The sequence below is a fragment of the Dunckerocampus dactyliophorus genome, chromosome 2, assembly GCF_027744805.1.
Source record: "Dunckerocampus dactyliophorus isolate RoL2022-P2 chromosome 2, RoL_Ddac_1.1, whole genome shotgun sequence".
Taxonomy (NCBI): Eukaryota; Metazoa; Chordata; class Actinopteri; order Syngnathiformes; family Syngnathidae; genus Dunckerocampus; species Dunckerocampus dactyliophorus.
Genome location: NC_072820.1, coordinates 20401441 through 20424676, shown reverse-complemented (window position 1 = coordinate 20424676; position 23236 = coordinate 20401441). Strand labels below are relative to the sequence as shown.

Below are 23236 nucleotides of genomic sequence, written 5' to 3'. Positions count from 1 at the left end.
CCAATATAATACAATCCATCCAAATACTAAATAATTAAGGGATGTTCCTATCCGGGTTTTATGCCCCTGGTGCTGATTCCCCTCATCCATAAGTGATATCGGCCAATATGGATACCGATCACCTACAGTAGATTAAGCTATACAAAGGGTCATGCTTTTTTCTTGTGAGAGCTACTTTTACAAAATGAAAATGGCCAAGAACTACTCAGGGGTCACATTGGTGAACTCTTGCAACTCAGAGGATCAGACGCCTTCTTTAAGGAGAATTTGGATGTGAGAGCAGCTTGATGACGCTCCAGCAGGACCCCCTCGTGTTAGACCTCCAACTGCCACGCACACACGAGCGAGTGTCTAGCGTTTTGGCTACATTATCCGCCGCCCGACCGACCGATGATCACATCGCGAGCCTCGAAAACTCACCAGGCCCTGCCAAGTGCCCGCCCCCCAAATGTCGCACCAAACTAAAGGTTTTTAACGTGCCAACCTGGTGAGACATTTTTTGTTGCATGTTTTTCACGGTGCAAAACTTATATCACTCAGCAACGACACAACGACAGGAAGTCCCATACAGCAGACATGCTTGTTTTGGCTTTGTGAAGGGAACGTGGGTGGGAGACGGTCACTATAGGCTGGATGCTGCAATGAGGACAGAGGTGATTGGAGTTACAAAGCAAGTATTGACATGTCGATACCGTGCTTTTTCACAGAAATATAAATACTAAACAGTAGGGGTGCCATGAGATCTTGCAAGATTAAAACGTCTCATTCTCATTCTCTCGCGGGAATAGGGCAGCCAGAAGCCAATCAGCCTGTGAGCTATGGAGTCGCTACTATGAATGATAATACACACAATATGTACGTGGCAGTGCGCGAGGCAGGATTGGAATCGCATATTAGCGCTTTGAGTGCCTTGAGGTGAAAAGGCGCTATACAAGTGAAAGACCATTTATCACATTATGTACTTTGCGCACAAAATAAACCTTGCAAGGCTACCTGCACCTGGCGTTCCCAGCGTCACTCGCTCGCCACGTGGGACTGTTTTATTGGAGTTCAACAGCTGCCGTGGTGTTAATGTCCAAACAGACGCTGTAGTGGTTCTTCATCAAAGTTACTTAAGATTTGTCAGATCAAAACACTATCCTGTACAAGTCTTCTATCAAAACAAGTCACAGTAGGATCTAATTCGGACCTACTTCCTGGTGCAGAACTCTAAGCATCATAGGAACTGTGTCAGTGTAAACATAAAGCTAATCTACTGCAATCAACAAAATGATTAGAAGTAGCAGCTACAACTGCCGTATTTTTTTTTTTTAATCCGTGGAAAGAAGTTCAACAGTTAAAAGCAAAGTCATAAAACATTTCAAAATGTACCTGCATTGATTTGTGACTTAGTTAAATTAAAAAAGTCTGTTAAGTCTGATATTTTGTCATTGTAGTTTTCTTAAAAGTAATGTTAAAATATTGGTCTCGCCCTCGTGAATCCAATATCACGTATCGTCTAGTCTCTAAATTAGCCAAGACATGTCTTCAGGCTGCTATAATATTACAATTGTTCAAATTTCACTTTTATTTAAATTATTCAATCATTTTTTAACAAACTTTTTTCTCTTTTTTTTTCCTTCTTCTTTTCAGTGTGGCCTTAAATTTGTTCAGATGCAGCCCGTGTTTAATGTTTTTTTTCGTAAACACGCTGGGCCATTAAGTAATATGGTGTATGCCGTAAAAGTGCTCCAGACCAGAATGTAGACACTACTGGTGTAACGTGAATGGAGTGTGGGTCCCCAGACTGGTGAAATTAGCACATTAAAAACTGCTTTCATGTTTATGTATGTGTGTTACCAGTGGCCATTACAATTACATGCAAATGAATCATGGCCAATTACAATTCGACGAATATGTCATTATGTCGTTAACCCAACCCACCACTGCCACAAATATGGCAGTCCAGCGGGAAATACTGTACTGTAGCTAATAAGACAACTAGTAAATACAAGTCTTCTTTTCCTAAAGCAAACACCTTAACTTTGAAAGAGGCAGCAGCTTACTCTCAGTTTTCTTCCTCATGAGCTACTGCACAGCTAGCTTAGGCTGACGAGGGGGGAGGGTCTAATGATGAGGAGTGAAGTTCAAGGCCTGTCTCACTGCCCTCAGCCTGTGGGCCAATAATCATCGAGCTGTCAAAGGCAGCAGCGTGTCCGGGCCTCCTATATTTAGCAGACAAAGCCTCATCAGCCAAAGTAGAGGGTCATCATTAATCTACACTCATAAATCAGCCCCGTCCTCCAACCTTTGTCTCACACTCACCGACGCTGTTCAACACCAGTAGAAACACATCTGGGTCACCATAGTGACAACGTATGGGCCTGTGTTTTGGACTTTTGTTTTTGTTTTTCTGTGACACTAAACTGCCATATTTGTCACTTGGCGGCTGGGAATTAACAGCTGGACAAAAGATGGACGCTCACAAACACCAAGTCAACATGGAACAACGAGTAGTGACTATTGGTGGTTTCATATTACAGTGGTTTCTAATATGTTGACCCTATCATGCAGCGAAATAAGGTCACCACAACCTTTGATGTGTTATTGCTCACGACAAAGTGTGACATTTAACCCAGAAAGATGATGACGGCACGCCATAAAACATGGAGGCACACCATAGGAATTTAGGTCATAGATTTTTACAGTGTTTTTTTAACAAGATTTTTAGGTCAAGGTTCATACCGAGATGCTCAGGTTCTTTATTCTTTGGAGTCGTAGCACTGTTTAATTTATACACTTACTGTAGAGGTCAGTATGAATATCTGACTGTACGTACGGTATTGATTTTTCATGCACTTGAATTGTCCTTTAAACACAATGCATGTAGTTTTGCAGTGTGCTTCTTCGCAAGTCAAACATGTAATGGACCTCCCACATGCTGTACAGCAGTCACTGTTAAATAATAGACTTGATTCAGAGCGTGCATGAGCTGACGTGGTGTCCTTAAAGAGAGCCGATTCATGCCAGGAAACAGTACAAGTGTTTCATTCTTGGAAGCAGCAGAAAGGGGGAACACGTCTGGGCTTTGTAAGCTGCATGTTCACAATGCTGATGATGACCCGGTTATGCTTTGTAGAACTCTCATTAGAGACCACGTCAAAGCTGCTGAGAAGCAGACCTTCAATATACCCTGGTAACATCAATTTTTTTAAAAAACAGCAATGTTCTAGTAAGTTCTTCAAGGGACGTCTCTGGGCCAGGTGGTGTTTTTACTTTTTTTCATCGTCACTTTGCTTCCCAGGCCCAGTCAGCGTCGCCGGGATCATCAGGGAAGCTCTTAATCCCGCATTGTGCTTGTTTTGGAAGCAGCAACCTCTGGCTGGTACAGCCTGCTGACAAACAAATGAACCACAACCTCATCCGAGCTCACGACTCAACACGAGGCCGCTCTCGTCCGCCACGCCACTCCGGGCCCATTCAGATCACATGACACTTAAGGAAATGGACAAAGCAACACACTTTGGTTGCAAAGTTTACATTATTGTTTGTACAATGAGACAATCAGCGTTTCCCATACATTAATTTATTTGTGGTGGCCTGCCATGAGTAAATTTGGACGACCACAAAAAGATTTGGCGTTACCTGTTCAACCTCACTCATCACTACATTATAATGGGACTATCTGTGTTTACCCTCGAAGCGCCAAAGTTGCATTTAACAAGCCATACCTGCAAATATGGCGTGACATGTAGTTACTACTTTACACCAGGAGATGGCGGACATCTGTAATTTCAATCTGAGCAACATTTGCGGGCGTGTTTCTATGCAAAGTTTCGGAGTTTATAGAGTTTGAACCCCGTGTGCGTGGCGGCAGCTAGTACGCTCCCCTTGACAGTCGACAAGCAGTACATACTGGCACCTAAAGAGTTAACATACCTCATACGCACCTGGTCTGCTAGAGAATAAGAGGTAGCAGGAGGAATCAGTGTTAACTTAGCGATTTTGTTGCTATATTTAGTATATTTATATATTTTTATGTATATTGCTATATTTATTTATATAGTAATCAGACCCGTTTACATACACTTTTTCAAAAAAGCAACAAAACAGAGAGGCTCTCAAAAGGGTAAGAGGTCTCCTGGGATTTAACTGGTTCAGAGCATCTCATGACACGTAACCATGGTGCATTCAAGGACCGCCGAACAAAGTGTGAAATCTTAATGCTAGACGAAAAAAAAACATTGACAAGGAAACAAAGACATACAGTAAGCTTGTAAAAACTGAGGCTCAAGCATGAAAGCACGTATCACTCTAGTCAACGAGCAGCGAATACTGCTGTGGGCCGCTCCGAACTCTCAAAGCACTCACAGGTGGTTCCATCTTGCTTGTGACATTTAAAAAAACACACACACACACAGACAATGTTCAACAGAGGAAAGCTCATTTGTATTTCTAAACATGTTTTCTTTAAAAAAATATATATTAAAAAAATCACTTTTTCCACACAGCGCCATGTAGGTTTGGATTTTTTTTCTCCCTTACTAATAAGACATTTCATTTAAAAACTGCATTTTGTGTTCATTTGTGTTATCATTGACTAATATTTAAATTTGTTTGATGATCTGAAACATTTAAGTGTCACAAACATGCAAAAAAAAAAAAAACACTCGGGACGGGGGCAATATATGTATGTAATTGTTGTGTAACGTCTTTCTGTGCACTAAATATCCCATTTTATGACATGCACACCTGCAGCTTCTACATCAGTGCGGTTTATGTTCGTTGGAGCCATCCACCCAGCTTGAGAGTTTGGGAGTGACTGCCCCCAGTGTCCCGATCACTACTGGTACCACTGCTGCCTTCACATCCCACATTTTCTCTAACTCTTCATACAGTCCAATAGTAATAGTAATACCCTCACGCCTCACTGCTCCAGCGTCATGCTTCGTCTGCTTCCAAACGTCATCTCCACCAGACGTTGGTGCGAGGAACCACACATTACAAGCCCAGACACCTGATATCCCCACACAGCCTTCAGAAAGCCTCAAACTTAATCATGATGTTTAGAAAGTGAGGATGCTCATAACGCTGCAGCGAGCCCTGAGCAGTGAGAAACCACCAGAGCAGTTTTCCACTGGAAAGTCATATTTTTGACTCCCATTGGGATGATGAGCTGGAATGTCATGGTCGCTCATCTGTAGGAGAAAGCAGTGGGGGGGGGGAAAAGGATGCCCACACTTTCCTCATCCTTGTCATTCCTTACGTATGAGACGACTTCTGGGTGTCACAAGCAAGCAGGCTGGGTTTTTTTTTTTTTGGAAGCATTCCTGCGTAATGACGAGGAAGTTACAGTACAAGACGCTCTATATAAACAAAACAGAAGGAGAAAACACCCTGCCTGAATGTGGGCCTCTTGTGTGATATGAGGGTCTCATTAACAACTTGTGCATGTGCATTCTCCAGTAAGCTGAAAAGTGGGTGTATTACCACGCCACATAGATGACATCAAAGACAGCTTTTCCAGAAAATTGTGTTGTTTTCTTTCTGGAAACTGGTGATCAGGAATTTCAGCCCGCAGGCCAGAACTAGAAGATCAACAAACAATAACACTTACGCTCATCTAGCTGCCTGCTTAAGCTGAATAATTCAAGGGAGACAACTTCTGGGTCACTATCTCAACAACAGAAAGTCAAAGTTAGCACACTCTTGTGTTGTTATATTATTCATGAGGCTGCTTTGTAACTTCACCAAGGTCTTCAAAAATAAATGGGTCACTCTATTGTCATATTTTACTTGTGCTGTGCTAATTCAACTTTTGTCTATTAAAAAATCCATGAACTAAAAAGAAGGTACGGTTTCTTTGAAGCCCAAGAGAAAAACATATTTCATTGATTAAGATCCAACAAACACATGCCAACATGATCTGATAACGTTTGACAGATACCGTCTGAATATGTCAAAACTGTGATTTTTTTTTTTAATAACTCAGATACAGGTTAAACATTACCTGACATTAATGTTTTGACCATGCAGAAACATTGCACTGTATTTCATCTAGATAGGTTTCTCCTTAAAAGTTTGTTTTTAAGTTTTTAACTTTTTTATCATTATTATTTTTTATATTATCATGATTATGATTATTATCATCATTATCATTATAGCCCTGTTATATTGATGACCACCTGTCTAGTAAGAGTGTTTACATTAGAGTAAAACTGACGTCGTCGTTATTCTCAAACAGGAAAAACCGAGAGGCTGCAGCGGTGAGGTGCCTGCGTCACTTCCGGTCACTTGCCATACTTTTTAACAACTTCAGCTGATTTGATCATTTGACAACATCTGCTTATTAAAAGCAGCCAAATAACATCGCGGAAAAGTGTGACTTAAACATAAAAGTCAGAAAAAAACATAATCCTTTTCCATGGTCTTATTAGCAAACAACTTGTTGCTAAGGACGCTAGCTTAGCAGTTAGCTTCGCAGCGTTAGCTAACCATCGTCTTCTTTCAGTGTACTGATGTAATAAATGTTGCTTTAAAAGTCGCCGAGAAGCATGTTGTGCACAATAAATAATTAAACATGTGTCCAGCAAGCATTAAGCCAGCAAATAATGTCACTAACTCGCAGTCGACCCCTGGCAGACGCCGATCAGCGGAGAGTCTGTGCTGCAGTGCGAGGGAGGCATGACCCGGTGCTTAAAAACACACTTTGCTGTTTTGTGACACACACACTTCCAATTAAACATTTCCAGCCTGTAATTTAAAGTTTGACGACAAGAAAAGTCTAAACTTCACTTACTAATGCAACTTAATTACATAGTTTGCAATACACTGACAGATAGTCATTTCTTCACCAATAAAACACGTTTTCTTAAAGTTTAGACTCTGGCGAGACATAGAAATACATCATTCTCACTGATACAGGTCTACTGTCGTGAAAAAAAGTTCTAGATCACATAGCAGATCATTAATTGTGCATTACTTTTGTGTCACTCAATGAACTATAAAACATTATTTGGAGATGGTAAGAACTTTTCTGTCTTTGTGATGACCCCGACTATGTAGGGAAAGTGAGTACAAACCATTAATATGAAAAAAGCACGTCATCATTTGATAACTCTCATTTTCACATACCAGATCATAATCTTTATTTGGAGATAAAATCACTGATTTATATTGTTATGATCTCTGTAGACTGTAAGCAAAATCGTCGTGTTTAGACTACAAAGTAGTAGTATGTCATCATTTGCAAACATTTACTCATTTTAAAAGACAGTCAATCATCAATCTTTGAACTGTAAATTATGACTTTTAGATAGCAAATCACCGACAACTTTCCTCAACTATGTGAGCTCTTTTTAGACAGTATACAATAACTTTGACAAGTAGATCATCATTTTAAGCCATATTTGATAGCCTTTCCTCATCATTTAGAATGCCAAGTCAATGTTTGACAGCTTTTATTGAGTTTTCTCTTTACTTTGAGAAACTAAATCGCCTTTAGACTATGCCATCTTCATTTTCTACATCATAAACTAATCACTTTTTCTTGGGTGTAAAATGTTACTTATGAGCTGATAGGTCAAAGTCTACTATCATGGAGACATTACCTCATCTTTTAAGGCTATAAATGGTTATTTATGGTGTAAGTCACCAAACCCAAAGTTATATGGAGCTACTGAGTCAACATTTGGAGATGATGATGATGGTGATGTTTAGCAGCAGCATGTTCATACTTCCTAACGTGCAGCATCATTAACTCATGAAAATCATCTCTCTTCGACTAAGTCATGGGATGATAAAGATGAAATCAACGCACGGAGTGAAAACTCACACACGCGTGTGCGTACACACACACTCCTGCTAACTTGCTATGCTATCCGGCTAGCAGCATCTCCTGGAAAGTTCCGCCAGACAAAGTGCGCCCAACTTTGCAGACTGAGTCCAAAAAGTCCCATGAAACCTGACGTTATAGAACATGCAAACTGGCTCTACGTTGTAACTAGTGGATGTTGTGGGACAGTTTTGCGCGCACACACACGCACTAGAGGAAGCACAATGGCGCTGCCCCTTTCTTTGAAGCAGAGACGTGCACACGCGCAATGGATATAAGGACTCCAAAAAAAGTGCGCAAAACTCAGATCATAATAAAAAGCGAGACGGAGTTTGTGATTGTTTGCCATGCTGTGTGCACGGGTAGATGAACACACTTACATAAACGTGTGCGCACACCCCTGCTGGTTGTTGGTTGTGCACCGAAAGCATGCACGAAAAGATGTGTTGTTGTTGATGTTGTCTTACCTTGGCGATGGCCTTCTTGTACCTCATGACAGCCTGCTGCACAAGCGCGCGCACTCTGATGCTGCCGTCCCCGCACGGCACGACCACGCGCGTCCGGCCAAAACACACCGTGACTTTCATGGCGTGCTCGTCTGACGGTCCCGTCCACAGTGTGTCCAGAGGAGCAGCGAAGACCGCGAAGATCCCACAGCCGGGCCAGAAGAAGCATGAGGGTCTTCTAGGGGTGCGTGAGGGGGGTGATGGCGGATGTTCGGTACCGTTAGTCCACCGTCGGAGCGTCTTTCCGCCTCCCCCCGCAGGACGACATTGTTAGCTGACCACCTGTTTAGCTTCTCTGCCGCTTTACTTACCAGGCGCGCTCCCGAAGACTCCCTTGCTCGTGGCCGATGGCCTGCTGCGTTCATGTACACGCGGAAATCTCCACTTCGGACTCTTCTCTGGAACACTCCGCCACCCAAACAGCAGAATGTGTCCAAATAGTGTAAAGACAAGCAATTTACATTGTTACCATTGGGTTTCTGGAAAAACATTCATTTCATTCTGTGCTTCCTATTTCTACAATCATGGCTGTGAACTTGGCCAACCCGTCAAAGGAAAAGAAAACATCTTTCTTAATGTTTTAAGTGGATTGTAATCATACTTTTTACAGGATAACAACATTAATAGTCGCCAGTTTTGACTGACACTGTGTGTACCAAATAAAGTAGCCCCTGTGGTTGACGTCAGTGCATCCAATGTCAGTCTGTAGCGCCCCCTGGTGGTGCACAATGATTACCAACTGCCTCTGAGAGTCATGTTGCTATAGTAACGCACGTTTCGGATTCCCATTCTTTGAGAAATCACACCATTCTTCTTTATTTAAACATATAACCACTGTATTTCACATCAGCGTTGTTAAATTTTCAAATGAGTTGTCCTGGGTTGACTTGTGAGACATATCAGCTGTGTAATGTCCCACAATGACTCCACGTTAGCGTTTTGCAGCAGCTGTGAAGTGATCTTGTTAAGCTGTAAAGACCACATTGAAGGCCCTTTTGATGGTGTTACCACCATGTCATTGTGTTGTGCTTTATGCCGCGCTCAATTTCTGAGCAACAGTCCTCCGCTGCGGATCACATTTGGCTGCCTGTTGTCAGGGAGGTTGTCCCCAGGACACCCCTGCTGGACCATCTGGAAACCTCCATGGACAACTAGGAAAGGATACAGTGAGATGAGGTCGTTTGGTTGCATCGTTTAACAACTGCAGTTTAAGAAACTGACATATGCAATCATGCCTGAATATTAACTAAGTAGTTTGTTACAAACGGCAGGTCAAATGTTAACATAAAGAGTATTGTGCAATCAAATGACATGTTTCCTAACTCATAAAGAATATATTTAACTATTTCTATTGAGATATATACAGGTATGATAGTACAGTGTGTGAGATTATCCTGGAATCCTCTCCTGGAATGTGAGCAGATGACATCTGAGGGGTCAGCCTGGATCAAGAGGTCGATGCATGCAGTGTGTGCATCTTTACACCATACTGAACTCATATACAATCAATCTCAAATGAAAGTGCATTATTCATCCATCCATTCATTTTCTATAGCACTTGTCCTCATTCGGGTCAGGGGTAAGCTGGAGCCTATCCCAGATAACTTTGGGTGAGAGGCGGAGTACCCCCTAGACTGGTCACCTGTCAATCACAGGACACATAACTTTTCACAGCTATTGACAGTTTAGAGTCTCCAAGTAGCCTAATATGTTTTTGGGATGTGACAGGAAGCCGGAGTACCCATGCAAGCACTAATCCAGATCACTGGACTGTGAGGCAGATGCGCTAACCACTAGGCCACCATGCTGCCTGTGCATCATTTAATCATTAAAAAGATGACAGAGGTGAACCAGGTTTGAAAAGAGTTCCTAAAGCTTCTATTAATTTGTTCGCAGTAGAAGTAATGTGTTAGATTGCTGACAAATGCCATAATTATGTATGACAACGCTACTTAAAGGGACTGTGCAACTGTTACATGTCTGCTTCAAGCATTATATGTACGCCCCACGAAACACATGCATGTGCATTAGCTATGTTTGTTGTCAGCTAATGATAGCGATTTGGCAAAATGTAGCTACTAACATTAGCTATTATTGAACGACAGCAAATTGTTGGTCGTTTCTATGGGACTGCTTTTGCGTGTGTACACGCGCTTTGGACATGTATGTCCCTACGAGACAGCCTTTAGTGACAGGCATGAACTCCATTTTTTTCAGCTCGAATTGAGTTGCCCGTCAAGGTTTATGTGGTTTAATTTGTAATTGTGAAACATATAAACATTGTTTGTTCAATCTTTTCTTTTAAGCCAATATTGGTAACATATACTGGCTTGTGGCGGCGTTCTTATATTTTTTGGTTAAAAAAAAATGTAATCCTGAGCCAGTTGTAATTTAGGCAGAACAATCCCCAGGTAGCGTACAAATATGCCGCCTAGTGGCTGTGAGAAGTAAAGTGATTACATCAGAGTCATCGGATTGTACGGAGCCACGAGGGGACATGGAATAAATTTTATGGGTAAAATAAATAAATAAAAAAAGACGAAAACTTTAGCGAGAGTACTCAATAACACTGTTGCCTCGCATGTGAAGCTGCAGTACACACTTGCGGTAATACCTTGCCTCAACATAGCAAAAATCGGGTGGAAATGCATCATTTACTGACAATCTTCAGCATTGGGGCATGCCTTACTGCACAATTGTAAAGGTATAAAGTGATACTGTAGCTATAGGAACACGTTTTCAATTCCGTGATGGTTATTCGGCTCGTCCTTTGAAAATAAAATACTAACCTCCGGTCCTAGCTAGGCTGGAGACACATCTCTTTGCGTACTGGTACTCGAAAGAAATACATCGAATTTTTTCACTTGTGTGCACTGCTTGTCCCATTAGTAAACAGTCATATCAAAAACTCAACGAATGTGCTGCTCTTAATTTGACGTTTCAACACAGACATCCGCTCTGAACACAGAAGTAGTGGAGTTACAATGCTCTTAGTGTAAACAGTTTTGCGAGATCTTGCAAAAAGTATTGCGTTATTTCGCAAAAATCCGTCCTTTCTTTAACCCATCAATGTATTTTTCTCCATGTCCCCTCGGGGGTTCGTATGGTTGGATGTCTGTAATCTCACCTTTTAAAAATAATACCTTAAATGTTCTGAACAAGTTAGTCTTTGCTATTTTTTTACTCTGAAAAAACAATACTAACACTAACACCATGTTCTAAATGTGCAAATAGTTGCATTCTACAGTCATATTTTTTACGTAAAGGGAGATTTGACGTAAAATGTCTCACAGCAACTAGTTGTCGGAACAAAAGTCTAGAAGTACTAAAACACCATCTTTTGGCCATATCGACGCTGAGCAGAGCAAACCCGGAAGTACACAGTCATGGCAGTGAACTGTCTTGCTTCCGGTGCTGCATGTGTACTCTCTGTCCTAAAAGTGGCTGGTCCTGCCGGGTGCAACCAGTGGATGATCCTCGCTGACGTGGAGCGACGCCATCCTGCCGCTCCGTCACTGGTGACGACGAGCTCGACGTGAAAGTTTCGGTAAGTCACGACAGAGATGTCACGGTCACGCTCGGCGCGCATGCATCTGTAAGACGTGCACGCAAGCTGCAGTGAGATAGTTTGTCATGAAAACTAAAATGTTCATGAGGAACAATGAGCGCAACAAGTTAGAGAAGTGGCCTCAGATGACACAGTTCGCTTCACTTTTTTTAATGTCAAGTTAGACAACGTGACGTCAGGGCTGACAGGCCGGAAGTTGCACCTTCAAACTAAATCACTCTCAAACGTTCTTCATTTGATCCACATTTTTAAAACAAGAGAAGTTGATTTGATAACGTGTATTTCTTCATTATTCAGCGTGCATCGACTCACTTAAAATGCTAAAGTGTCATTATCAGCTGATGTGATGAGAAATTGATAAACCAAAATTTCCCCCAAAAACAATTCCAAAAATCTTTTATAGCAGAACTTTCCTTCAGGGGAGCTGCAGTGGCTGGAGAAAATCAATAACATGTTTCTAACCTGCTAAACTTACTATAGTTATGTTTAAGGCGAAAATGTGTTGATTTTATTAGTTCCTACAGTTAGCAAAAAAATAAATAAATAAAAAAAAAACAGTCTGGGGTGGGCCACCGTGCGGCCTAATGATTAGCATGTTGGCCACACAGTCAGGAGATCAGGAAGATCTGGGTTTGAATCTCCGCTGGGCATCTCTGTGAGTTGGCATGTTCTCCCCGTGCGTGCGTGGGAGTACTCGGGTTTCCTCCCACATTCCAAAAACATGCATGTTAGGTTCATCGGAGACTCTAAATTGTCCATAGGTATGAATGTGAGTGAATGGTTGTTTGTCTATATGTGCCCTGCGATTGATCGCGTGAAGTCAGCTTGGATAGGCTCCAGCATAACTGCGACCCTAGTGAGGATGAGAGGCATAGAAGATGGATGGATGCATGGGGTGGGCAGAAAACTCCACAAAATATGCAACAAGAAAATTAGTTTGGGGAAAAGTAGGGGAGGCCCCAGCTGTTTTACGTTCTCTGAAGGGAGGCTCACTGTGTGATAATGTGAATCTACATGGTTGTCCTCAGAGGCGAGCCACAATGGACGACTCGTCCCTGCTGGACGACAGCGTGAACGGCTCAGACCAGGAGGAGGAGGAGAAGGAGGAGAACCAGGATGGAGCATCTCCTTTCCGAGTAAACACTTTAACAATTTAAGCTCAGCAAACACTGTTGGGTTTTACAAGTAACACCAAACACTCAATGAATTAATGGTCTATTAAAGTGTTCACATTGTACTGTATGTTCTGGTGGTTGCTGTACAGTGGCACACATTTCAAAGTGTTGCAGACTGTCAAAATGAATAAGGAAGAAGGTGTTTTCTGCTGCGTGTGTGCTAGGAATGTTCATGCTAAAAAGCAGGGGTGGAACGATTCATAGATGCATCGATTTATATTCCTATGATGCCACTACATGATCTGTGTCCAGCAAAGTTTCCATTCAGGACGAGATATATCGATGTAACATCGTTTAAAAGCTAATCAGTCAATTGAATCGACACTAGGAAATGAAGCATTGGATGTAAGCATGGCAGGCTTTATGGATGTGTGTGTTTTTTTAGCACTTTTAATGATAAATATGTTAAACTTGTGTAACAGTTTAATTTGGCGTGAGTTGATTATTCATGCCTGTTAAGTGGGGCACACGGATGATGCCATGTCAAGGTGACTGTTGTGGTTGCCAAGGGTTACAGTGTGGTTGGTTGGAGCCGACACGTCCTCTCCAAAGAGCACAAATTCGTGAATTTTTGTCCTGTAAAGAGTGACTCTAGACGCCCTACACTTCGGACACTACACTCAATTCAGTCTGCCTGTGATGTCATCACCACGCGATATACTGGATTTATACTTATATACTTTATATTTATATAGTGTTGGACCACATCGAGTCACATCCAAAGTTAAGTCCAACTTTAAGCCTTTCAAACTCATGGATCAGAGATTCAGGACAAGATAAAAGGTATGTAGGATATGAATTCACTTCAATATCTATCTGTAGATGAAAGGAATTACTGTGTACATGCAGTTTGTAGTGTGGCGTGTGTAGTGAGGTCTACATGAAATGACACTTGATTGTCTTCCCTGGACTTTTTAATGATAAAAAAAATGTAAATGGCAACTCTGTTGACTTTTAAAACAAATGTCACAGCCTACCTTATTATATATTTTGTAGTACGGTTGTACTTGCTTAGGTCCGTGGCTCCATTACAGCTTTTGTCTTGACTCAAATGTTAAAGCAATGGGAACCAAAGGCACTAATTCCCACTATGAAATTTGCTCTAACTTCTTTAATACTTGGGGTAGAGAAGTGAATGAGGTATCAAATTGAAGGTCAAGTCATGTTTTAGAGAGAGAATTCATCACAGACTGTTAATCCATTCATTGTTAATTCAACCTGAAGTGTTGGTTGCACTTTATTCAAATAAAATGTGAATGCATTTGCCATTAATTGTTGTTGTTTATATCCATAATTAATTTCTATCTGATTCCCTTACAAAAAACAACAGGAATCTAGGAAACTTCACCTGCACTGTCCAGTATCCAGGTATTTTTATTTCACAGTCAGACTGGTTGAATTTTTGGCTAAAAAGTTACTGAATTGTTTCGGGTCATATTGTTCTCAATGAACCAATATTGTTGTTAAATCGTAACGGCAACCACAAATCGTGATACAAATTGAACCGTTACACCCCTACTAAAAAGAACGCTAACAACAAAGCAATCTGTGATGAATTCACACTGCACTGTCATGTTCCTGAGGAACATTGTTTCTTTGGAGTGCGTCTTTGTAGGCTCTCAGTCGTACAGGAGTTGTCCATCGAGGGAAAGGCTTCTTGAGACGTCATCTGTACTTCTGTGAAGAAGGTGTCGGACGTTTCGCTCCTCATCTGAAGAGCCTTGTCAGCGAACTAATAAGTGCTGGTAGCCTAGGCCTTAAATACAGTAAGAGTGGGTGGAATTGGTGTGCCAACACCCTCCTTCTATTGGTTCCTTACACTAAGCCTGGGCGGAGTAGTGGTATAATCCTATCCTGCTATTAGCACCTCCGATAAAAGGGAAGTGTCGCTCCCTGAGTTGGGTATGAACGACTCTGATACTGGCTCGTTAGCATCTATTGTTCTGGCTCGGCCCTGGCTTCACCTCATTTGCAAGACTAAGAGCTGTGGGTTTTGGTCTCAGTAACCTGCTGAACACAGGGTCCAAATTAAACCTCAAACCACCATTCCGATTCAATGATGGGTTCTGTTGTTTGACAAAAATATCTTCCTTTCCTCCTCTTTCAAACCATCTGTTTTCTTTGGCCAAAATCTTTACCTCGCTGTCCTCAAAAGAGTGATTGGTAGCTTTAAGGTGTAGATGTACTGCTGGTTGAGGACCACTAGAATTGTCCCTGCGATGTTGATAAAGCCTTTTTTGGAGCATTTGCTTAGTTTCCCCAATGTAGTGCTCTTTGCATTCCTCATCTTTACAGTGGATGGAATAGACCACATTGCTCTGTTTTTGGTTTGGAGCCTTGTCTTTAGGATGCACTAATTTTTGTCTCAGGGTATTTACTGGTTTGAAATAGGTAGGAATTTTGTGTTGCCATAGGATCCTCTGGAGTTTTGCGGAGACCCCCGCTACATAAGGGACTACCACTCCTCTCCTTTTTGCTTCTGTGGGCTTTTGGGTTTCTTTCCCTACTCTCTTCTTTTGACATTTGTTAAAAGCCCACCGCGGGTACCCACAGGTTGAGAGCGCTCCAATAGAACCAATAGGAGGAGGGTGTTGGCACACCAATTCCGCCCACTCAATCTGTATTTAAGGCCTAGGCTACCAGCTCTTATTAGTTCGCTGACGAAGCTCTTCGGATGAGGAGCGAAACGTCTGACACCTTCTTCACAGAAGTACAGATGACATCTCAAGAAGCCTTTCCCTCGATGTTTCTTTGGAGGTTCAAGCAGACAGTACCTTCATCCACTTGCTGTTGAATCACAGGCCACCTGCTGTCATGCTGGGCCAATAGCTGAGCTTCTTTCTCCTTTCCATATGTACTGGCAGGTTTCTCCGAGCAGGAGGACTCAGACCTCAGTCATCCAGTCACCGCAAGCTCCAACTCATGAGGTAAGAACACCTGAAATGAGTCATTCCATAGTCTGAGGTCACTGTAGATGATCATCTCTCCTCTGAAATATCATAAGGTAACCTCTGGTCACAAGTCAGAAGGGGATACTCACAAGAGACGGGAGCTCCTCTCCAGACGTCCATCTTATCGGTGAGAACGTTGTACATCACCACAAGTGATGACATCCTCATCACCTAACCTTTTCTTTTTGCATAGGAAAATCCTCAAAGAGCTCTCATTGGATTCTCCGGCCGTTGCCAAAATTGACGAGGAGGAAGAGGAGGAGGAGGCGGCGGTAGCAAATGTGAACTCTTCTTCCACGCCGACCATCTACCAGACCAGCTCAGGACAATACAGTCAGTGTACTGTCAGAGTAACTATACAACCACACTAAAATACACGACTGCTCCTTGGAGCTAATCAGTAAAGAGCCACTTGGGCAACGCCGCCTCTTCCACAGTCTCCATCGCTCAGGGTAGAACCATCCAGCTGAGTGCCACCGGAGCCCAGGCCCTTCATGGGGGTCAATCTCTGACCCCGCAGCCTGGGGCTACCATCCTGCAGTGTGCCGCCTCACCAGGCGACGCCCCCCAGCAGTTCTTCATTCAGGGAGGACAGATGCTCATCCAAGGTAAATAATAATAATAATATTATATTATTATTAATAATTATGATATATTATTATTATTATTAGTTACCTAATATAATAATAATATATTAATAATAATAATTATATATTATTATTATTATTATATTAAATGTTCATGTCTTGTTTTCTTCTTCCTGGATGCTTCTTCTAACGAGGATGGAATGCTCTGTTTGCTAATAGTCACCTAAAGAACGCACATGCATGCACCGGCCACTTCATTAGGTACACAATATAATGAGATCCAATATAAAAATCTTCCTTTACAAGGATAATAATGCTCAGTTTTGAGGTATTAATGCACAATATGTTTTTATTGTGCTTGTTCAACTGCACTCAATCATACAGTTTATATGTATTATATTCTGTAATAGCAGACTGAAAAGCAAATTAACATAGAATGTAATAAGTAAAATATATAATGAAAAGTTTAGAAGTTGTTTGACACAAGTAACTTAAAGGTTAATGATCTGTCGCTAGCCCCGCCTCCTTCTATCGAACCAGCCAATCAGAGCTGCCTGTTGTTTGTCGCGGTTCTCCAGTTGCGTCATTGCTTCTAAAAATACAACCTCTTCACTCCCCCTTGTGAGCGGTGGGGTGAGTAGGAGGGGGCGTGGCTTTATCCCAGCGCGTCTTCACTGACTTCAGCGGCCGGTGGTGACGTCACCATGACGTAAATGCCGGTAATTGTAATCCTGCTGCTAAATTGACGGTCCAGACGGAGGAGAGGAGCGGAGCGAGGCGTCACTTGGACTTTCAGCCGGGAGAGAGTCACGGCAGACCGACAGCTTCTAGAGTAGTTACTGGTGTTCTGTTCTGGATCACTGGAGCACTGACATGGCCGTCACAGGGGATGAGACAGAGTCAGGTAAACTTTTATCACGACTCGCTGAACTTCTTCGACGGGTTTTTTTTCTTCCAGTTTTACTTCTTTTTCCGGTTTTTGTCCGCAACTGTATCCACCTAGCATCTTTAGCATTCTAGCAACTTTACAAACTACTGTATTTAAAGGACTTATGTTGTGTTCGTTTCTGCTGCTGTATTACTAATACTACTAAGTGAACAAGCTTGTTAAGTAGGACATTGCTGGTTGCGTAGTTTCGTGGCGACAAAAGGGGAAGTTGTTTGGAGTGTTTTTCGCTCGGCTGGCAGCAAGTGAATGAGTGTAGTGGTCTCATGGTTGTTAGGCAGGATGGAGAGGGGGTTGGGGTGAAGATATTTGCAGCTTTGACGTCACTATGGTTTCCTGGAACACAGCACCGGCAGGCGGGAGGGAATGCAGAGAGGCGAGTGAGACGCACTCGCTGACGTCAGCACTGCCGTCTGCTATCAGTGTGCGTGCGTGCGTGCGTGTGTGTAGGAAGTGAGAGGACAAGCAGGCAAGACTAGAAAGTGCTCAGCAATGTCAAACTGAAATGGCCAGAAGCAGCAAAACACACAGCGGACTCATCCATTTAACAACTATCTAAATAACATGAAGTTTTTTAAAAAACACAAAAATCACCCTGGCACATCTATAAATCAGCTTCTATGGCTAAAATGAAGCTTGTTATCTTTGCAGTAAGCATACAGTATTGTTTTGATGTCTATTGGTTAGCATGCAGGATTACACTACAAACTTAACTGACTTCATTAAAACTTTTTACAGAGGAGTGGTGCATGGTCCACGGTGAGAATCTGGGTAAAGGTGCAGCTACAGGAATTGGTTTTCTGTCCGAGTCACATCATTTATGAAAAAGTACTGCACAGAATATTTGCACTGTGCATGTAAAGTATAAAGTACCCAAACTAAAGGGATGGTTCAGATTTTTTGACCTGACATGACAGTTGTATGACATCCCCATCAGCAGTGTCGTGCATCAACGGTGACTTACCCCCTACTTCGTCCCGTGAGCCGAGTTCTGGTTGGATTTTGGTGATGAGGAACGTAGTTCCGGTTAGTTGGTAAGGCCACTTAAGTAAAGAATTTTGCTTCTCAAAACAAAATGTATCTAAAAGAGTAATACATTTGCATCACAAAAATGCCGCCTCAAAAAAATCAGACCTCACAATCGCTCGGCGTAATTTTCCTTTCCGTCGTATTACTATACGCTGTCGCCTGTCCATTGTTGTGTATGTGTTCCACAGGGAATGAAGACTTCTTTGTCATCGAGGCTCTCGCGTCGCAGTGGTCATCATGCACGGATGTAAACACTGTGGAACACATACACAACAATGAAAAGGCGACGGCACGCAGTGATACGACAGGAGAGAAAATAACGCAGTTGATGCGCTACACTGCTGATGGGGGTGTCATACAACTTCATGTTAAAAAATCTGAACTATCCCTTTAATATATATTTCACTATATGTTCATTATACTCCAGTTTTTTGTGTCGGGAGTAGATGCCTGCCTAGTTGCAAGTCTGGCATTTGCACCTACGCATATTCGTTAATTTCTTTACTCTGCTTTAAATTCCAAATAATTCGTTTGTTTATGGTAACTTAAATAGAGTGATTTGATGGCTCTATAGTTGGAGAAGAATTGTTTAGACCACCCTTGTTTCTTCAGTTTCTTGTTCATTTTAATGCCTGACACAACTAAATGTACGTTTGTTTAGACAAATCTAACAATGACAACAAAAATAGCTCATAAGAGTTACATTTTTTGGCAGTACAATGCTACAGCTGGTCATGTAAGAACGTAAGTGATTTTGATTATCAAGAAAACCATGGAAGTTGCTAGATATCAACTCTTAAATGAAACTCTTGTGAGCTATATTTGTTATCATCATTATATTTGTTCAAACAAATGTACCTTTAGTTGTACCAGGCATTAAAATGGATCCATAAACTGAAGAATGTAACCGATGTTATGTAACTGCACGTTTTGTAAGTACAATACTGCATAATGTAATTATTATGCCTGTGATTGTTTAATGTGTAAAACTATTCAGGGTTTTACGCCATTCACTGGTCTTGGACGGTAACCCCCACAAAGAGTGGGGAACTACTGTATGTGTGTATGTAGCATCATCCTGCTAGTATACAAGTGTAAGCGCTCAACTCATATGATTTGTAATAAAGATAGACAAATGAGACCTACTGCCTTTATAAAGTTGCGTCCTGTGCCCGCAGCCGCCACAGGAGACATCCCCGCCTACCAGCTGCGCTCACCCAACACGGGCTTGGGCCACAGCATTGTGATGGCACCATCGCCGAGTGCCACGCAGAGCCCATCGTCCCAGCACGCCGAGGAGATCACCCGCAAGAGGGAAGTGCGGCTTATGAAAAACAGGTAAGGAGTCCTCAGCCAGCACAGACATTTTTTTATACAGTAGTTTATACTGGCACTTTTCATAACAGCATGCTGTAGTGTGCAAGCCAGGCCACTACTTGGCGCCTTCCACCGATGACATAGCTATAACCGACTCCAACTCTTCTTATCTTCCCCAGGGAGGCAGCGCGGGAGTGCCGCAGGAAAAAGAAAGAGTATGTAAAATGTCTGGAAAACCGCGTGGCTGTGCTGGAGAACCAAAACAAGACGCTGATCGAGGAGCTGAAGGCTCTGAAGGACATTTACTGCCACAAGGCAGAGTAAGCTCGCACTCCCACCTGCCGCCTGTCAAACTGCCGTGACTGCGTCTGCTCGCTCAGGCCTTCCTTATGCTGCATCCCGCCCCCCTCCCGTGTGTCCCGGGAACGCCAAGAATGATCCAGCTCAACAGTACTCCGCATTGTCTCTTGTGGCTTTTTTCCACACAGAGGAACTCAAAAAGCGTCACACACTTTGCTGTCGCACAGTGACAGTCGACCTAGGAACACAGGAGACGCTCAGGAACGTCACACGGCATCTGAACGCACCTTTTGTGTCATTTACACTTCACTTTCTGCTGGTTTTGTGTGAAACTCCACTCACGCTGAAGATGCCAAGTGACAGGAAGGAGCAAGTGTTGATTTTTAAAGCAGCAGTAAGGAATAATTGGCATTTATTTATGTTGGCCCCTACAGGTGTAAGCTGTGATTAAATTCAAAAGCCATCGTTGTGCATGCTACAGAAAGCTGCTGAACATGGATTTGTTACGCGACACCATCATAAACTAAGCTAAGCTATTAGCTGTATGTGCTGAATGCTAACAGTATTAATCTGTGTTGAAGTTAACATTGATCAGCTCTCAACAATACTGCAAACGCTAACAAAACACCACGTGTCTGGGCCGGTCCACCAACATCACCCAGCATTAAAGCAGGTGATGTGGGGGTTGCCATGGCAACCAGAGAGCTGCCATTCAACCGGCGTAGCAACCTTTTGAAGCTGTTATCTTGAGTTTAAATTCTGACATGTTGTCGCTTTTGTTAATAAAGTCCACTCAGCAGGTTACAACTGCTCATCCATTGCACAATCACATTCAAAGCAGCAGATTCATTATTATTATCATCATTGATGAGGTTTTATACTTTTTAACAGCACAAGAGCCCCAATTATCCTTTTGTACATTTGTTCTTTTTCCTTGTGGTGTAAATAAAGTTGATTTTGTGGCTAGAGGGCGGCAGCGTGTTCATGTGTGTGGAGACATGATGTTTTTGTGTCAGGGGTCAAAGTTCGTTTCACCAGTCGTCTTCTGAGTCCACTTCCTTGTTCGCGTTGTCTTTATCTAATAAAATATTCTAATTTGACGTTTCTCAGTCTTCAAGTGTACTTAAAGATGAATTGGAACCAGCATATTAGTATATATACCGTACATATGTACGGTATATATACTAAACATTACGCCTTTACAGAGATGAAAATGGTCACGATGGAGGTATGAATGTTTCTTATCGTGCTGACTTTTAAGGTGTTAATTCACCAACGTGTTTGTACAACTCTACTGTATCACACTGAGCAGTTGAAGGTGAATAAACAGGTGTTATTTCCCCACAAAGGATGCTGAGTGGTTTCCGTGGCAACGGGTGAGCGTTGGAATGGATAACACAGGAAGAAATATTTTTTCTTGATTAAACTGGGATTTGCACGCCTTATGACGCACACAGCTTGCTTACATATGTTTATTTCTCTGCGACTTATAAACCAACCAACACACTTCTACACAAGCACTGAACATTTTGTGCATCTATTAAGGCCTTGCTTCAGTAATTTGATATTTACTTATGATACATGCAAATTAACTGTGTTGCAAACAAGTATTTTTATTTGCATTTTAAAAATAATTTTGATATTAGGGCCGCACAGTGGCCTCGTGGTTAGCATGTTGGCCACACAGTCAGGAGATCGGGAAGACCTGGGTTTGAATCTCCTTTGGGCATTTCTGTGTGGAGTTTCCATGCTCTCCCCGTGCGTGTGTGGCTTTTCTCCGGGTACGCCGGTTTCCTCCCACATTCCAAAAACATGCGTGTTATTTTAATTGGCAACGCTAAATTGTCTATAGGTATGAATGTGAATGGTTGTTTGTCCCTGTAACTGACTGGCCACCAGTCCAGGTTTTTTCCCCCGCCTCTTGTCAGCTAGGATAGGCTCCAGAATGCCCGCGACCCTAGTGAGGATAAGCGGCATAAAAAATGGATGGATGGATTTTGATATGATTATACATGTATTATTTTGTTTCCTCTCAAATATTGCGTTGGTCATTCGACCAGCCTGTCTGGAGTGGAATTTTCCACTCACTCACACGTTATAGCCTGCCATGCAGTCAAGGTCGACCTCTACTGGTCAATTTGTACTACTGCAATTCCAACTACGGTATACATTCAGTACTGTATTATACAGTGTAAACTGTACAGGAATCATTAAAGTTTAAACTGTACTTTGTACACGTTATTTGACATTTTATTTAGGAAATATAGCAGGAAGCTGTGAGTGGTTTTGTTGTCACGTGTCTAGCAATTCTGTGGTTAAGCAATTTGGAAGTAAAAAAAAAACAGTGTTATATGCTTAATTATATATATATATATATATATATATATATATATATATATATATATATATATATATATATATATATATATATATACACAGTATATATATATATGGCCAGCCACTCCTGGGAAGGTTCACCACTGTTGCATGTGTTTGCCATTTATGGATAATGCCTCTCACAGTGGGTCACTGGAGTCCCAAAGTTTTAGAAATGGCGTTATAACACTTTGCAGACTGATAGATCTTAATTCATCTCAGTTAAGATATGTTTTAACAAGGGGGGCAATCACTTTTACGTACAGGGCCATGTAGGTTTGAATTTTTTTTTCTCTCTTAATCATAAAAAGTTTCATTTAAAAGTGAATTATGTGTTCAGTGGGGTTGTCATTGACTAATATTTAAATTTGTTTGATGATCTGAAACATTTAAGTGTGACAAACATGCAAAAAAGAATCATGAAGGGGGCAAACACTTTTTTCACACCACTGTATATATCGGGAAAACGAATAAAAATTTTTAAAATATGGCAAAGAAAACAAAAATGCTCCCAGAAAATAACCACTACAACACGTAATACCATACATGTTTGAGTGTGCCATTTACAATAAAATAAATCCATGTACTATCACCAACTTACCAATAGATGTCCCCATTTCTCTTGTCATTTAACCAAGCTCTAACAGAAGAATTCATGTGAGTACCAC

The 23236-nt window shown here is 41.9% G+C and overlaps 2 protein-coding genes and 1 long non-coding RNA gene across 13 annotated transcripts in view; 1 reads left to right on the top strand and 2 right to left on the bottom strand.

Annotated features, from left to right (window-relative positions):
* The window catches only part of LOC129176911 (partitioning defective 3 homolog), a 169401-nt gene extending 160770 nt beyond the window's left edge, over positions 1 to 8631 (bottom strand). For all 10 annotated transcript variants that reach the window (XR_008569530.1, XR_008569531.1, XM_054767419.1 and 7 more), the window contains exon 1: positions 8281 to 8631. Coding sequence is in view for 8 of the 10 variants with exons in the window: in XM_054767419.1 (XP_054623394.1) it covers positions 8281 to 8400 (120 nt within the window). In the remaining 2 variants the exon portion in view is untranslated. The remainder of the gene's footprint in view (positions 1 to 8280) is intronic.
* A 380-nt stretch (positions 8632 to 9011) lies between these two features.
* Positions 9012 to 16607, bottom strand: LOC129176606 (uncharacterized). The gene is made up of 3 exons (XR_008569481.1): positions 16103 to 16607; positions 15837 to 15999; positions 9012 to 9470 (listed from the first exon to the last, which is right to left on the bottom strand). It is a non-coding gene; the product is annotated as an uncharacterized LOC129176606 (long non-coding RNA).
* Positions 11757 to 21683, top strand: crema (cAMP responsive element modulator a). 2 transcript variants are annotated; one of them, XM_054766817.1, is made up of 8 exons: positions 11757 to 11866; positions 12916 to 13023; positions 15927 to 15989; positions 16067 to 16140; positions 16207 to 16346; positions 16451 to 16621; positions 19754 to 19913; positions 20072 to 21683. In XM_054766817.1, exons 2-8 carry the CDS (start codon positions 12928 to 12930, stop codon positions 20214 to 20216), a joined length of 849 nt encoding a protein of 282 aa, XP_054622792.1. In that variant the 5' UTR covers positions 11757 to 11866; positions 12916 to 12927; the 3' UTR covers positions 20217 to 21683. The 2 variants fall into 2 exon arrangements, with proteins under 2 accessions (XP_054622792.1, XP_054622793.1); XM_054766818.1 differs by lacking the exons at positions 11757 to 11866; positions 12916 to 13023; positions 15927 to 15989; ... (1 more) ...; positions 16207 to 16346; positions 16451 to 16621 and adding an exon at positions 17251 to 17504 and having other exon boundaries at positions 20072 to 21632.
* The last annotated feature ends 1553 nt before the right edge of the window (positions 21684 to 23236 follow it).

Coding starts and splice junctions, on each gene's coding strand:
- crema (XM_054766817.1), top strand. CDS start 12,928: ATGGACGACTCGTCCCTGCTGGACGACAGCGTGAACGGCTCAGACCAG. Junction 16,141..16,206: donor TCCAGACGTCCATCTTATCG/GTGAGAACGTTG, acceptor CTTTTTGCATAG/GAAAATCCTCAAAGAGCTCT. Junction 16,622..19,753: donor AGGACAGATGCTCATCCAAG/GTAAATAATAAT, acceptor CTGTGCCCGCAG/CCGCCACAGGAGACATCCCC.